This window comes from Natator depressus, chromosome 1 (genome assembly GCF_965152275.1).
Source record: "Natator depressus isolate rNatDep1 chromosome 1, rNatDep2.hap1, whole genome shotgun sequence".
NCBI lineage: Eukaryota > Metazoa > Chordata > Testudines > Cheloniidae > Natator > Natator depressus.
Genome location: NC_134234.1, coordinates 120,701,287 through 120,719,480, shown reverse-complemented (window position 1 = coordinate 120,719,480; position 18,194 = coordinate 120,701,287). Strand labels below are relative to the sequence as shown.

Below are 18,194 nucleotides of genomic sequence, written 5' to 3'. Positions count from 1 at the left end.
TCAAGGGGGAAAAACAGGTTAATGGTCAAATACAGCCCTGAATTTCGATCTGAACTGTTTACAACTCAGTTCACAAGAGACCAAATCCTGCTTTTGGATGTATGTACATGGCTCCTACTGGAAGTCAAAAGGAGCCATGTGCTCTGCACCTGAGGGCAGACTTTGACCCCAAGCAGGTGCTGTGCATAGCGTGTAATTTTGTGCTCATCACAAGGAGAAACAGGTAGGAAATAATGCAGACCTTTCTCATCTCCACTGGAGAGCTCTTTGGCTTATATGTTTATTCATTTCTTTTCCCTCAAAAATATGCATACCTAAGAGAAATGCTTTTAAATCTGATACACTGAAGTTCAGAAAGCCATCTGCTAAGTTTGCAGCAACTTCGTATGTTTTCATGGAGTTTAATATTCTGTCATTCTGCTACTCAGAGTAAGTGTTCCACACACTTGAGCTGTTTATTTAGGTTACCCGGCGTTTTGAATACTATGCAGAGTAATTAAGTGAGGATGTGCTTCTAAATATTCTGAATGCTATCAGCAGTTCATATTTCAGTGTCTAGCAGAATTTGAAATATTAAATACTGTGTCATTAAATAAGTTCCTTCAACTACACTTGTGCAAAGTTGTTTACTTCCAAGCTAACGTGTAACTATCCAAAGCAAAGTACATTTGGTATCGACTAACACAGGTTTATGCATAGAACTACAACCAGTCCATCGCACATTTGCAGTGTGTTTAGTAGTCAGAATACATTGATTCTTCATATAGTATACTGATAGAATATAAAGTTTTATTTTTGTCACCACTCTGAACAGAGCATTCAGAATATATAACTATTTGGAATATAAATTGAATGCAAAGGTATTATTACCTTGAGCAATAATGATGAATAAATCCTCACTTCAGTGATATTTAAAGAGAATTTCTAAGTCATGAATTTGCTTAAAATCTTTTGGTAAATGACAGTTCTCATGTGCTTTGCTTACCAAAGCCTCAGGTATATGTTATGGAGGTGTCAATAGCAATTCCATAGATAAGCTTGCCTGGAGGTTTCAACTGAAATTACAACTCCTCTTTTTCAAACTTTAATGATTGAGTTGTCTCCCAATTAGTACAATAACCCTTCAGAGGGCACTTGAAATTTCTTTGTGATTTTTTAAGTGAAATTTATGCTAACCATTGCAGCATAAAACATTTAAAATGTTTTATTTTTGCTGAGTTTTCCCTCACATTTCCTTGCCATTTCTATAGTCTCCACAAATTCCATTCTCTCTCTCTCTGCCAGTTCCCATACACATTTTGGTAACATCTGCGATATTGGAACTTTACAGAATTAAGCAGAACTGTTATCTCCCTTACTCATCATACCTCACTTGAGTTATGCCAAGATTAACTTCTGGAACTGCTCAAATAGTCAACTCCCCTTTTCAACAAAAATGAAAAATTTCAACATTTTTCATTTTCTTCATCAAACTGTACTTTAATTAAATGTTTTTCTACCACCTCTATCCCCAAATCACCAGCTGTGCTGTGCACGTAGTGACAGTGAGCCAGAAAGACAGACTGGGCATGAGATGGACTCTGTATGAGGGTGAGCAGAGATGGGGAGAGGGAGGCTGAGTAACCTATCCAACAAATCAGTACTTTCTTTGAGACCTCTGCTATTTGTTTAATTTAGCTGCCAAGACTTTAATTAAGTACAGTGTACTTAGTCTGATTAGGCAGTCAGTGAAGTTGCCTAAGGACTTTCTCATTTGAACAATATCAAAATTAGAAAAAAATTGTTAGTTAAATAAGGTATCAGGATCAGATTGGAAGTGCTTGATGAGCAATATTTTCTGGACATTTTTTATATCTTATTTGGAAAAATAATTTTAATGGGAAGCAAAGGCAAAATTTATTTATTAGAAAGGACAGCCAGAGACACGAAATGTTGATAGTGGGACACTTACACAGATTTGCCATGTGAATTGTAGAATATTTAAAATACTTCTATGTAAATGATTTATATTTATCACCTCAGTGAAGAAATTGCTCATGTTTAGTCATTTATCTACTTAAATAACCACCATGTAAACCCTATTGATGGTTCTGATTCAGTGCTTACCCCATGGACAAGTGAATTTAAGGAGGTTAAATTGCTTATCAGATTTGAGATGAAAACTGGAAGAAATTTGTTAAGCATCTAGACAAGTGCCTTTTAGAGCAACAGAGAAGTGTAGTCACTGAGATGGCTGCTCACATTTGATGTAGAACCAGCTGACAGGATTCCTTTCTGAACAAAACCCCTCATGTTCAAATGTACATAGAGATGGGGCTATGAGAAGATTGACAATAATGTAGCATAATAAAGAGTTCAAAGGATTGCCTAGAACTTCTTATCAGAATGGGAATATGGGAGACAATTTAAATGGAAGATGGATGAGAGCTGGAGACAGCCACCCAAGGTAACAAGACATAGCAAAAATTATTGTGTGTATGTACAATGTCTTGATCCCCAATCCTTATTAGAGCATCTAGGTACTACTATAATATCACTATTAAATAATAAAAATGCATTCCTACAGCTTATCATTAAACTGGATAGAGTGTGTGTATGTGTTCCTGGAAATGTATTGTTAGCAATTCATGGTTAAGTTGAGAAAGCCTTTACTTTGTTCAGAAATCCTTCTGAAGTTTGAAAAAGGCATAAAGTTAGTGTATAGAAAGGGGAGGTGAAGACATCTGCCCATTCCTTATTATCGTGTAATTGGTGCTTTGTATACTCTGTGGCGAGTTGGATCTTAGTTCTGCAGAAAGACCTCTGGATTCTGTGACAGTGTCATTTGTATTTAAAAAAATGGAGTGTTTGGATTAAATAAATGTAATGAATGAATAACTCAGTCACTACAGTAGCCCCTCTGCTGTTTGTTTAATATTAAATTTAGTTCATTTTATGCTGTCCCGACAGATTTCACTGTACCAGACATTTTCATACTGACAATTTATAACTGCAACGAAAAAGGTAATCAGGGCACACCTGGCAGGTTTGGCAGTTGAGTAAAGCACAGCTGGAGCCTTTGGCAGTTGGGGATAGCCATCTTGCGTTTGTTTCTGTTAAAATGGTCAGAAGTGAAATAGCTGATAATGTTGAAATTGCTATCTCTAGTTTTTAAGAGTTAACACCCTATGAGATAAATGGGACAGTCCATACCATTTATAGCACAGTTTAGGCAGCTATTACACTCAGTTCAAATTTTTAAAAGTTTTCTTCACAACCAGGATGACTAGAAACATACTGGATTTTCAAATAAAAGGTTAGATCCTGTCACGTAAACCTCTGAGAAGGGCTATAGCATATCTGTAACTGCAGAACACACTGGGCTCTGAATAGTCAGTCAGCCAGCAGAAAGGCCCCCTTCCAGAAAGGTGAAATCTGACCTAAATCAAGACAAGACAAAACTATTACTTATGCCCTGATCCTGCATGCGCTTAACTTTAAGGCCATGAGTAGTTATGCATCACCTAGTGGTAGGTGGGTTAGGCCTCTGTTCCTGCCAGCTCCAATTTTTCTCTCGGGCCACAGTCATGCCATTTGACCATCTGCCCGTTAGTGGGTGTTGACTCAACCCTTGGGTCAGATCCCCAATCCATCTTCTTTCTTCCTGGGGTAAGGAAGATATGGGATCCCCTGGCCTCATGACTGGGGAGAACTTCAGCCCGCCTGTTGACCCCTATGGGTGTCCCATACTAGCTGTGTGGTTCTAAAGGTCTTTACCCTCTCCTTCTTTCCCCAAGAGAGAGGCAGGAAGTAAGGGTTTTCATGCCCTTCATAAGGAGGGGGTTGTTGGGGAGACTGAGCCCTCCCACTCTATTAGGCTCCAGCCCAGGACCCAGTAAGAGGCACCAATATCCAGAACCCAGGAATGCCTTAACTGTCTACCTGGGCCACTTCCTACCACCTACTCTCTCACCAAAGTCTTACAGTTTGCCTCAAAGTAGTAAAATAACTGAACCTTCAGTCCTTCTGGGCTCAGTAGGAAAGCTCTCTCTCTCCAGGAAAAGGTTTCTCTAGCATCCTTCCTAAGGAGCTCTCAGGACAGATCTCTCTCTCTCTCTGTCCTATTAGGTTCCGTATGAACTGCCGGCTCCCTTTTAAGCTTCACCACCAGCTGAAGCATGCTCTGCAGGTGGGACTGGGTGGGGTCGCCTGGGTCCACAGTTGCTCCTTAACCCCTTCAGTTCCAGTGTGTGTGTGTGTGTGGGGGGGGGGGGTTATACTCCCTATCACAGTAGTCCCATTGAAGTTAAAATATGTGCATGCACCATTGCCAGATCAGGGCATTATTGCTTCAAGAACACAAGAAACTGAATAAAATGGGCCTGATTCTGATCTATTTTGCACCATTGTAACTCTATTGACTCAATAGATTTACATCAGAATCAGTCCCAGTCATCTATTTTCAACCTGATTTTTAATGGGATTTAACTTTCCCAAAGTAGTTAAGTTTTAAAAATTACATTAATCTAAAACTTGCAATCTGATTTTTCTACTCACCTAAGTATGGCACAAAATGCTGGAAAAAGAAATTACAAGCTTTGCACTATATATCCTAGAGGGAAGAGGAATTTCAAGCTCATTGTTATTTCCTTTGTAAAAATACATTTGAAAGGAGAATGAGTTGTACCAAAGTGTTCTTTATATAGAATTGTGGACAGATTTTTGTTGTTATTTTGTGTGAAGCAGAAAATCTTATTCACATAAAGAAACCCCCCCCCAGGACTTATTACTTAGTTATTACATGAATTTAGCACTTGTTTTGGTAATTGTTAGATGAGGTTACAAATACTTTTCCAGCTATGCTTTTACTCATGCACCGTTACATTTATTTTGATGGCATTAAAGGCATAAAACACTTGTGTAATAGTTTGCTGCTCAAGCATTTTGCAGCAGTTCAAATCTGGAAACTGGTTTCTTTGAGGTGGACACAGGGTATGCTACAGCCTTTACATAATCACCTTAATCCTAAACTGACAGTGTCTAAGAATTGGTAATTAGGAGAACATAAAAGAAGTTGCTAATAAATAGAAGAGGTTTTGCAATTTATGGGCATTTATCTTCAGGAGGTGGGACCCATTTGCTTTGTAATTATGAAAAATCAAATGAAGACAAAGGGGAAAGAAATTCCCCTAGGGAAGTTTAAAAATGAATTTTTATTTCACACAGACTGGTAAAATATAACCGTTGAAAACATTGCTTGCAAATGATTTATTTCTTACTGAGATGGGAGCTCTATCCCAAAGAAGTATTGTTCATCATTATTCCTTTTAATTTATATTTGAAGATAACAAAGCCTGAAGGACAGATTGTAAAGCTTCTAAGTTCAGTGGTGCCCACACAAGTAAAAACCATTTTGGGTAATATGGAAGTTATCTAAAGCAATCTTTTATCTTTCGTAAGTCTAAATAAATCATTCCAGCCAATAGGACAATGTTCATCTTCTTGCCCTTCAGTGCATTAAGGATGTTGGTGCAAGCGTCAGTGAAAAATCTTGTTTCATAATGCTGCAGTTCACATTTATCGGAGTAAAAATATTATATCTTCTGCCGGCATTTTCCTTAGCTGAGGAAGCCAAATTCAGAGACATAGGAACCTAAAATGCAAAATGGTATAAATGCACTGGAAACAATGGACAGACTCAAACCTGATATTCAAAAAAAAAAACAAAAAAAGATTATGCTATGATCTTGTGGTGGGGGAATTTAGGGCCTATTTGGAATAACTAACCACATGGTTGGTTTTCCCAGTTGTAGATAAGAGTAACTTGACAGGTAAGAGAGTAATGGAGAAGTGCCATTTCACCTTATTCTGAAAAATGATAAGGAAAGTGTAATGCTTTGTAAAGCTCTAAAGCATAACAAGCCTATTCCAATAATCTCTTTATCTTAATCCCTCTGTACTCATTATAGCTGTAGGCTTGAGTAATATTTATGACTATCTTTCTCAAAAAGACACTTGAAAACATAAAGGCCCCCTGCATTTTAAAGAGTTACTAGTGATTTAAGATGCTTAGTCTGAGATGCCTTAAAGGGGCTTGATTTTCAGAATGTGCTGAGCACCCATCCTTTCAGTCCCTATAGATTCATGTTTACACCATGTACCTTAACAGCTCTGTGTTAATCAATCTAATTGGTTCCAGTGAATGTATCAAAACTGTGCAAAATGAATTTTCTAAACTGGTTTGCTACTAAAAACAGGTTTTCACACACATAATAATGTCAAGATTTTCAGAAAGTAGATTGATCTCTTTCCACCCACATCAACGTAATGATGCCACTGGCAATAGTGTTGTGTTGCAGAGAAGAAGTTGTGTATGTGTTATCTAGCAAATCTCCCATGATGATGTTCATCTCACTAGCAAATGGATGCTGGTAAACATATAACGACACTGTAGCTTTCTAAAGGCACTGGAGTCATTTCTTTATATTTACATTTTCTAACTGTTGGAACTGTGTGAAACTTTGATAATGAAACCAGAGGAAATTGAAAGACTGGAAGAACATATGCCAAGTCTGTTGTGGGGTGTGGTTAAGGGGTGGTCACATTGCCTGCCTCAAACATTGGGCCATGCAATACTTTTCAAGCAACCCTGAAAGATATATATTGTGTGTGTGTGTGTCTACATACCTGCACAGTACATAGAAAGCTAATACATGATAGTGTGGTTTAGCAGTGGCATAAGGTTGAGTATAATCAGTATAATGTACAAGCAGTGAAGCTATGAAAACCCTCTCAGATCTCCCATATTAAAACATATTCTGTGTATTTTGTGTCACAGCTCCTTTGCTGGTAGCCAGGAAAGGGACAAGTCAGCTGTTCCTAGAAGGTGTAATGAGCTGAGAGCACCATTCTATGGCACCAGGTAGCAAACCCGTTGAGAGAAATTTGGGGCCTCCATACATCATTTGCTGGGGACCCATCCCCTCCCATTTCACTTCAATTTTACCCCAGTTACTGATGGTTCAGGGGCCTCCTGAGTTCAAGTCCCTAGTACAGTTATTCTGCCCCCTGCTCCTCTCTTGTCAGCCCTGCTGGTAACAGTGCTTATGGGGCACAGGAGTATTTTGATTTGAATGTGTAGGTTTAAATTAACGGGCCTGAAACTCATATGAACAGAAACCATGCAAAGTGAATTTGCCTATAAAGTTTGCCAAGGCATGTGCAAACTGAAATTGGAGCACTTGGCTCAGTCCTGCTACCTAGATACTTCTGTCTAAATATATAGAGCCATTACAGATGATGTTTCAATTGACTATATAATATACACTTGGGTGTTAAACTTTTTCCTCCCTCTGTTTAGTATACAAACATAAGAAACAAAAGGAAGTTCACATACAAACCGTTAGAATAACATTGAACATCTGGCTTAAATTACAAAACCCAGGAAATCCAGAGCTAAGGGTAAAATTCAATACTTGACCTAACCCAATATGCTAACATATGGCATATAAGATTGCTCATATTTAGATACCCGTAATACTGAGGTATGCTCAATTGGCTGGTAAAGAATGGACTATAAATTTGCTTGCTTCTGGCCGCTCATTTTGGAGCCTTAACATTTTTCAGTAGTACTGTATTTTTCCTTGGGAATATTTGTTGATATAGAACAGGGAAAATGTATTTTTAAGTGGAGTCAGCTGAATGAAATGCTGCAAACAAGTAGATATAAAGCAATTTAGATTTTAAAGGACTCTGTAGATTTTAGCGGTATTAAAACTCAGGGAAATCTGCTTATGGTACAGAGCTGTCTAGTAAAAGTGCTTGAAGCACCTTTGTGTCTCTAAAGCCACTGAAAAAGACCATACGCATGATGGAAAATAGAAACAATGGATGCAATATTGGGCCACTGTTAGTGGGTTGTGGGTTGTTTCCTCTAGTTTTTTTTTTTAATGTAGTTGATATTTGAAGGAAAAATCTGAATGACAGACACCAAAGGTATTCTGAAATAATTAAACCAACCTACCCCCCCGCTAAATAACTAGAATTTGGAGAGTGACAAATGTAACCTAAATTCCATTAGGTAAGTAGTTAATAATTGTGCTCTTTATTTAAAAAATCACTTATTCTTTCAGGCTGTCACCTATTTCTGAGTAATGTAACATAATGCAGGTGTTAAGTGTTCAAAGTCCAATATAAATATTCCTCTGGTGGTCAAAGCCAAAGAGTGTCGCTTTCTCTTTTAAACTCACTCACTCTTTTTCTCTTTCTCTTACACTTACACACACACACACACAGAGGTTTAAAAATATTAAGACATAGGAAGACGAGAAACTGAATTGCTCTCATTATCTGCCTTATAGTATGATGTCTGAAAGTGAATTTATAGTTCACCACTGGAGCAAGAGCAAATCACCAGAATCTTGACTTTGTAAAGGGCACCATCTTTATTTTTAAATATATATTTGTTCCCACTGGCCCTCTAAAAGCTAAAATGTGCTTTGTTGATGGACATTAGAGTTCTTTCTGTGGGGAAACTAAGGAAAAACTTTTTCACCAGGAGGGTGGTGAAGCACTGGAATGCGTTACCTAGGGAGGTGCTGGAATCTCCTTCCTTTACGGTTTTTAAGGTCAGGCTTGACAAAGCCCTGGTTGGGATGATTTAGTTGGGGATTGGTCCCAGTATGAGCAGGGGGTTGGACTAGATGACCTCCTGAGGTCCCTTCCAACCCTGATATTCTATGATTCTATGAAAGATCAGTCTCCTTCATGTCAAGTTGGAACCAGTCAAGAAAAGGACATTGGGTCATTTGCATTAGTGGTATAAAAGGTGGTAACTGGTTATCATAGTGGAAAGTAGGTATTTTAGGGTGTTCTTGCAGTGTGATATTTTGTCTATTGCAATTAGTAAAGATACTTGAGATAGCTGCTCCCAGTTTAAGGGCGAGGAGCTTACCCTGTGAGCTATCCTAGCATTAGAGCTCACTTTTTTTCTGTTGGCCTGGCCAATCCCAGATTTGTTCAGGGTTCAATGCAAGACTCATCTGTTATCTCAGGTTTTTCAGGGAGGAGTGACTCTGAGGGATTTAAGATGGTTGGTTGAGGGGTATGGTGGTGGATTAACTGGTTATTGGTGATAATAATGGGCTATCTTGTGAATTGACTTTGGACAGTAAAGTATTTGCATTAAAGATAGCTATCTTTTTGGTTTTATGGGAATGTGTAAGAACTTCTGCATCAACTGTGGCTTTCCTTTGAGGAGCAACTTCTACATTGCTGATGGCAATGTGTGTGTGTGCGTGGGGGGGGGGGGGTTAGTTTGTGTTTTAGCCAAAGAAAATGAACCCATTAGAAAAAAAACCAAATACTTCTAAAGAATGCTTTGTTGTTTTTTTCCTGTTTTTGCTTGTTTGCTGAAGGAGACTGTACAAATGAAATATAATGCCTCTTGACTACCTCTTTGTGCTTAAGTGCTTTGCTGAATAGGGGTGGGTTACTCGCATACTTGAAGCTAAATACATGCTTAAATACTTTGCTGAATTGCAGCCTTGAATCCTGAAATCTATGCCCAAAGCTACTCTTTACTAGCCCGTAGGTAGTTTTTGGCTACCTATTTTTCCATAGTATGAAATCACTAAGGACTAGTCCATAGAGGAAGAAATGTTGAATTGGTGTGATATACAGATTTAGCACTGGCCATGATAACATACACCAGATCTCAGAGTAGCAGCCGTGTTAGCCTGTATCCGCAAAAAGAAAAGGAGTACTTGTGGCACCTTAGAGACTAACAAATTTATTTGAGCATAAGCTGTCATGAGCTACAGTGAGCTGTAGCTCACAAAAGCTTATGCTCAAATAAATTTATTAGTCTCTAAGGTGCCACAAGTACTCCTTTTCTTTATACACCAGATCTGCACCCAGCCTAAATTATACCCCTCTTCACACATCAGTGAACACATCTCAAAAAGTTTAAACCTGGTAGTTTAATTTAGCCACAGTTTATACGTGGAGAACTGAACCATGGCTCATTGTATTTTCTGCACTCTCATCCAGATATGGTGAGGTTCAGCTTCTGATACATTTTTCTCACTTCTTTATACTGATATGATAACTTCAAATAAAATCATCTTCAGATACAAAAGGAAAGGAAGAAAAGTGACACAAATGCATCTATGGTATGTTCCTTCCCAACATCAAACTACTGACATTCTCTCTCTTTTTCATTACAATTTGTTGGCTTTAATTTTTAACATTCTACCCAGGGGTCAGCTGGACCTAATAATTTCCTGTGGGAGGCAGACAATTAATGCCAACAGGAAGGTCACTATATTCATCAGCTGCTGTTGCTATCTCACCGTCAATTTGTTGCAGTCTTTTGAAGTCATAACTACGCTGCTTTTCTCTATATTTCAGTGGGCCGTTCATAGCTTTTAGTATTTCCCCATGGTGTTTCATACAAGTATCTACCATCACCATCCCTGCCTTCTCAGGCTTGAATAGCTTTTGAATAGTTATTATACAGGCATTTGTTTTTCTGAGACCCCCTATATTTCACATGAACTGCACCACAGAGACAGTAGAGCTAGGCAAATACTGCAAAAACATGTCTGTGACTATTGATTTGAACATTCAAGTTGGAACTGGTATATTAACCATTTTCTTTACAGTGAAGGACTACACTGACTGCTTTTTTTCTTCAGATGAGCAGATTTTGGAAGGCCAACAAAATGCCCACTACAGGTAATGTTTGGAAAGCATAACATTTTTTGTCAAAAAGAATTCAGAAGGCTTTTTTCCACAATTTAGAATGCACAATTTAACACCATTTATTTTTCTCACTTGAAATTTAATTTTCCTGATCTGAGGTTCATTATTTGGAGGGACTGTATGGAAAATCTTGGCACAGACTCAAAACCAAAAGAAAACTGGGAGAAATTATTGTAATTTTAGCAATCAGAAGAAAATGTGGTTATAGGTTATGTTCAGTGTTTTCAATTACACGTTAACTACTATGTATGGTAACTGGTAGGTAACTACACTATAATTTTTATGTAATTCCAGGCTATGTGCAATTCACAGTAATTTTAGTGTTTCCTGAATGATCATTGGCAGTGTTAGCTAGCTGCTATTTTAGAAACAGGTGTCCAATTGTGAAGGTGTCATAGTCTTGTGGATAAGCAGGAACACCTCTTTTTTAGACCTTTTCTTTAAATGGGCACTAGAGCCAATACCAGCCTGTCCTTTCAAATTATGGAAATAACAGTATTTTGTGGAAGTGGGATGATGGAAAGTTGAGACAAACAAGAAGGCAGGAGACACAGAGGTCAGCATGCAGTGGAAGACAGCAGAGAAGGAGGAGATAAGGGAATAGGAGAGGGACTAAGAGAAATAGAAGGGATAATAAGAACAGAGAAAGAAAGGGGGAGATGAATTCCTAGGACCCTGATGACCAGGGGATCACACATTAAAAATATATCCCAAATTAGGGCTGAGTGAATATTGTAAAAAAATTTCCCACCAGTATTCATTCAGATTTTTAAATAGATTTACTTCAAGTGTGTTTGCACATTTGTGTGTGTTAGCCTTACATGTTTTCTAGTGAATCAATATACTTGTAGGAATGGTTGCAGAAATAGATAGTTTTACGTAAATGTTGAAGTATTCTGAAAACTTTCTTCTAAGGGTTATGTTTATCCAGTCAGAGAACAGAAAATATACCATGTACTTTTGGTGACCAATCATATGCTCAGATTTTAAATCTCAAAAGTGAAATTTTCTGTTTGTGACACAATTTAATGAACTGTACTAAAACTCTATTGGCTTACTCTGGCAGAGAATTTGGCAGCAAACACTCAGAATGAGTTCCTTGAAAATGAGCTGCATACCAAAGATTATTTGCAAAAGTTATTTAGCAAGTAATTTTGGATGAAGACTAAATCTGAGAAAATTGAAGTGTTCACAGATTATTCACAAATGCAAAAAAATGAAATTTGTACAAAAAATCTTGTCTCAGTTCTAGATGAGATGTAGAACGGGGACTTGCTCCTTGAAAATATGAGTTGTTTTCTTCATATTTAAATAAGTATAGACCCACAACTCTTTTGTAAGAAAACTAGTTAACAGCTGCCATTCTTCATCCATGATAACTGTTCTCCCTTCCTCCCCACAAAAAAGGTGTGTGTGAGTTAATGTTTAAATAAAGAGGATTACAAACATATCCTTTTGATTAAGGATCATGGATATTGCTATCGTTATACATTCCTTTTGAAAGGAAATGTAAACGAGCCGCCTTGTAAACCGAATGATAGAAACTTCATTAACAGGAGTGAATTGCATCTAGAAGCTTCAACACCCAAATCCAATTTCTGAGGCAGCTTTTGTATTTCAAGATGTGAATTTTTGAAATGAGCTTGTCACTGTAGGATTTCCAAACCAAAGTGTGGCACATGTTCAAGGTCTGGCCTGAAATGACAAGGACTCATATTGTATCTTCTGCTGGGTTAAACATCTTCTCATATAACATGGCACTTGCCAGGTGTGCAACATATTTCCTTATTGTGTGTACAGGTGTTGATAATGGAGAGGCCAGTAAGTGGGAGAGAAGAATTTTCAAGAAGTTCTCTAGAATGCTCCAAAAATTACATTCTTAAAAGGATATTCAGGTACAGACTAGGGACGAAAGTCAAGCCTCATTTTAAACCAATGTGCAACCCCACAGCAGTCAGTTGGGTGACACAGAAGTGAGAGCAGAACTTGGCACTCAATGTTCATATATAGTACCACCATGATCCACATTTGTAACAGCTTGAACCACCACTGCCAATGGTTTGATCTTGGAGGATTGCTGGTGTCATCTTGCAACTCCAGAACTGACGAGAGAACTTCACCTTCCATTTTGAGAGATGTCTCTGCAGATCCTCTAATGATTCACTACCCTTGGTGCTATGTGCTCAGAACAATCTAGAAGGCAGTGACTGTTGGGTCGGTCTTTTCTTCAGGGTAAATCACTTTTCTGGTAAATCCCACTGTAAGCCACCCTCCCCCCCACCCAATTTCTCTGAATGATTCTGATGTCTCTGCCTCATTTTAGAGAGAGCTGTATTATGCTATGACTTTTGCATAAAATGTTTCGTTTAGGTGGCAAGGTACATAATCGGTTCATTAACTGTAGGTGTATTGTTATAACAGAAAAATGACTCCCTACATAACTAGCCTTATATTTAATATACATTTCCTTTTTTAATTACTTAGGGGAACAATGAGAGAGATGTTGCTCCCTTTCATATTCCTCCCAAGTGTTGGTGTGCTCGCACACATTTGAAGTGGTGGTGTTGGGGTAAGGAAGGGTTGTTTTGACTTCTGAGCTCTGCTGATCTGTGGTGTTATGGTTTGGAGTAGCATCAGATTAGCACACTACCAGCCACAACCCTAGCTTTGCTTTGGAGGAGCATACCGTGACTGCAATATAGTTTCTGATCTGGTCCCCTCTTTATTCCTGTCCCTAACAAACCGTGGTTCAATTTTCTCTTGTTTTTATATTCTCCCTCTCCTAAATACACTGGATGAAATTTTGGCCCCACTGATGTCAAAGGGAGTTTTGCTATTGATTTCCCTGGGGGCAAGGACTTAACCCTCTATTCCAGCAGTTGCCTGAGGCCAATGTTCGTTCTGTACACTGCACAGCAACAGTAATGTTGTAGTTTTTATGTTCTGTGAAATATGTTCTTAGATGTGTTTTTTTTTAAATGAAAGTACCTATAAATTACATTGTAAATGTTTTGGGGCAGGTACCGTGTCTTCCTATGTGCCAGTACAGCACCTAGCATTGTGGATCCTGATCCTGACTGGAGTCTTCCAGCACGACAACTAATAAATACTATTAATCATTTTTTTGTTCAGAACTATAAAGCTTCTCTCATCTGCACAGAGATTAGCAAAGTGAAAATGGTAGCAGTAAATTCAGGTCCATCAGATTACTGTTTAGGCCACTGGTAGAATCAAGTCCCACACTACATGAGTAGTTGCGTGAGTAATAAAAGTCAGTGGAAATACTTGCGTGAGTGACTATGCATTGTTGTGGCCCACCGCAAATACCCCAAATAAATCAGTAAAGTAAGGTGTTACGCAACATGAGTATGGGAGGCAGGACCAGACCTTTGACTCTTACTGTTAAAGCAAAGGTATGATTAAAAATCCTGCATGTTTGCATGTTGTTCTGCATAATTCATGTACTTCCTGTACAGAATTGCACAAAGCTGGAACCAATTTTTCAATTCTTTTTTTACAGAAAGGATAGCAATTATTGCTTTTTTAAATCCCCTCTCGTCTCCTTATGCACCCAAGTATTAAGTGCCCTTCATCTCTGAGCTCTTGTGTATCCACTTGTGAGACCCAATAAGTCATATTAGTACAGGACAGGACAGGATCTGGGCTTTGCTAAGTCACTGGAGCTTACCCAGCAGCACTGAATTTATTGTTCAGTAAGTGCAAGGTCTAATGTAAGTCTGCAGTTTCTTTTCCTATGAAATCCTTAGCAATCTCACCTTCACCAGACCCTTGTCTGGAAATCCACTGGATGCATTTACATTTGTAGGAGGACTTTTTTACAGCACCATTTTATTTTTAAAGTGAATTTGTCAGATCTGAGCACTTTTAAAAGTGAGATGGCAAATCTTAGGAAGATCAAATGAGCTCAGAAAGAAAAAGACTGATATTGTCTGAAAAGCAGTTAGGTGACCATATAATTATTTTTTTTTAATTTCAAAGGCAGCTTTAAAACTCAGAAAGCTGTTTGGCAATGCCATGAATTTAATAATACAGTAATTTTGTGAAAGGATAATTGTGCAGCTTTTTAGAATAAGGAATCATTCAAAAGCTAAGACCGGAACAGTCTAGCTGGGGGAGAAAATATACTAGGATATACTCCAAATCAAATTTAGACATAAAAAGGAAGCCATGCTTTCTGGGTAACTTTGTGACAAGCTATTGCATTCTTATCTTACCAAAAATCACTAGGATTCCGTGTCTGTTTTGTTCACATGCGTAAATGAGAGTTACCATACACCTTCCTCAGGGAATATTTGGACGTCTTGGCAGCCTGGTTGCCCTGTCTAACAATCCCTCATTCCCCTTCTGTTCTTCCAAACACCCCTTTCTCCCCACAAACAAACAAAAACTTAACTCTGCTGTTGCTAACCAATGTTTTGAGAGCTCTGATGATGCATGGCCCCTACTGCCATCCTTAAATCCCAGAGTGACATGGGGCCTCCCAACCTCCTCCCATACAGGGGAGAGTGGCTGGCATCATACGTAGGAGTTGCCATAATGGATCAGAGACTATTGTCTAACATCCTGTCTCTGACAGTGATCAACACCAGGTGCTTCAGGGAATGTGCCAGAAATCCCACAGTAGGCAGATGTGGAATAATGTGCCCGCCAAGGAAGTCTTTACTTTTACACTCACTCAGTTTTGTGGGTAACTTCTATTTTTCTTGGGTTGCCTCAGTTTCTGTGGGGTGGTCAATGGGATGAACGGCTCACTGGGACATTGGGTCCAGAGTGGTGAAGCAGGCTGGTGGGGACATGGGGACAATGAGGGGTGATAAAGCAGTTTATTTTTAACGGAGGTAGTTCTAACTAACATTTTTCTTTATGCTATCCGCCTGTTATTGCTAGTCTACCTTGTCTAAGCTTCTTTGGCAGGGGCTGTCTGTCATTATGTGTTTATACACTGTCTAATGCCATGGATTTCCGATCCTGACTGAGGCCTCTAAACGCTACCATAATAAACTGCTGCTAATACTAAAGCTCCTCTAACGCCATTGGACCCGTCCTGCTCAGACCACTCTACGTGGCAATGAAACAGCATTAGAAAGCGTTACATAAACCCTGGGCAGAATAGGGTTGCAGGTGCAGGTAGGGAGCAGGAGGAAGAGCAGATTGCACCACACGCATCCCAAATGTTATTTTCTTTTAAAATGTGTATATTTGCATATGGAGAAAGGGAAGATAAGGAGATTTTAAAGCACACGGGACCTGAGAGTTTTCTCTCCCTGTCAGCAGCTACACGTGCGTTCCTTTGCTGTCTGAGTAGTTAATGGTGGATGAAGGGTGACGTTGTCTTGAACCCTCTAGAGGCTGCCTAACATGATAAGCAAGGCAAAAAGCACCACTAATACATTCACATATACTAGGTACATCCTTCGTCAGTTGCCAGTGAGGACAATGAATGAAATATTGGCACTTCAAGGAACACTATCACACTTGGATGATGCTTAGTAAAAGAGGTGGATGAATATGAACCTTGAGAATATGAGTAAAAAGGTCATGTGTATGAAATATTATACGACACTGCAGGACACACAAAGTCCTGCCTAGTCTTCAGTTTCTGTCATTTTGAATTTTCTCTCAACAGAAGCTTTAAAAGCTTAAGTTCATTCTGAAAAATCATACTGTGGGATTTACCTCTGCTGAAAGAAGTGGTTTGACATGAAAACAAATCTTTTAACACTTTCCACACAGGCCGAAGAGATTTCCTCAGATACTCTCAGAAGTTGGTGCATCTTGTAGAACTACAATGCTTTTCAGCTGACACTCAAGACCGTTCCGCATTATGGGGATAGATACAGGACCAGCATGATGAGGTTTATTACTTAAATGCCATTGGAAGCCAGCTAAAGGAATGTCAGCCATAAACCAGAGTTATAAAGGACCTTATTAAGGTTAGAGTGTACACAGTATGAAGTGTAGAGTGTACACAGTATGAAGTACACAGTAGAGTGTACACAGTATGAAGACATAAGTAGTGAATGAGCTATCCTACTGCTTGCTTACCTTGTGAGAACTGATATAATCCACGTAATTGCGCGTTGACTGGCACATGACCAAGACATTCAGTTCTAGATTCTCAGTTGGCATAAATTGCTGGAGATCCATTGAAGTCAATGGAGCTATGCTGATTCACCCCATGTGAGGGTCTGACCCACACTTTTCTAAATGTCATAACTGGAAGTAGAAAGTCTCAACTTGAACACTACCTCACCAGGGATCACTGTCATAAACCCGCCGTACATTTTTTTGAAATGTTGTAAAGGTATCAAAAGCTAAGAACTTGTATGATAACTTTTACTTTTGCTTTCAAAAAGTCTGACTGCCATGTTATTGCATAGTGTTGCATTCTTATTGATCTTTCTTTATTTTGTTGTTGTTTCAGGTTGGGTTTCCCCATGATGATTATGTCCTGTACTATTGGGATGTGTTACCTCCTTGTTGCTCATGTCGTACTGGGTTGGAACACTTAATAATTTGTACTTTCAAGACAAAAAGAAGCTCTCTGTCTCGTTCAATCTATACATCAGAGCACTAAGAAGACACCATAGAAAAGAAGAAGAAAAAAACCCCACTTTAAAAAGCGATGTATTGATTAAAATGATTGGCAGTCTTACTTTTTGTCATTCATAACCTTATCTTCTGTGAACAATTTGCAGAGCTGAGTATTGAAGTTTAAAGGATTCAAAGTGTTTGTCATGGTCAATATTAATAAGCACATAAAGAGATACCATCACAAGGGAATATGTTGTGTCCTGAAACTTTGTCTTGCCACAATCTGAGTACAGTCATAGATGAAAAAGCCTCATTCACAATGGAAGGTGTTCAGTAGTTTCTTCTTAGGGGTTCATTTGTCTTTGTCAATATTTTTAGCTATTTGTATTAAAGTAACTAACATTCAGTCTGTACAAGCTGTAACAATTGACATATAAGCAGAAAATCTGTACACTATAAGTGATGTACCATTATCTATGTTCAAAAATAAAAACATCCCAATAAGAATTTGGTATGGAAGAAATTATTCTTTTGAAATTGACTAATAAGTCATACGCCATAATGTGTTTTCATTTTAAAATTTCTTGTTCTTTCTAATCTTGTTGGCCATAGAATGTGGCAAAGCAATTTACATTTTTATTTCAATTATTAATTCAGTTATTTGGTGGATTACCCTAAATCTTTTAATAGGTTCAGATACTACCTGAAAAATGGAATCATACTTTGGCTGTGCTTTTGTTTTCTTTGATAATACTGTGTACACTCATGTATATATATTTTTATATTTGGCTATTGGACCAGGTCACATTATTTATTATGAAAGCAATTTCAATCCTCATCTTAAAAAGAAAAGGAGTACTTGTGGCACCTTAGGGACTAACAAATTTATTTGAGCA

At 38.4% G+C, this 18,194-nt stretch overlaps 1 protein-coding gene across 3 annotated transcripts in view; it reads left to right on the top strand.

Moving 5' to 3' along the window:
• OCA2 (OCA2 melanosomal transmembrane protein) overlaps positions 1–17,797 on the top strand; it is a 336,400-nt gene extending 318,603 nt beyond the window's left edge. For all 3 annotated transcript variants that reach the window (XM_074965665.1, XM_074965648.1, XM_074965656.1), the window contains one exon: positions 17,189–17,797. In XM_074965665.1, the coding sequence (XP_074821766.1) occupies positions 17,189–17,276 (88 nt within the window). In that variant the 3' untranslated portion in view covers positions 17,277–17,797. The remainder of the gene's footprint in view (positions 1–17,188) is intronic.
• Positions 17,798–18,194: the final 397 nt, after the last annotated feature.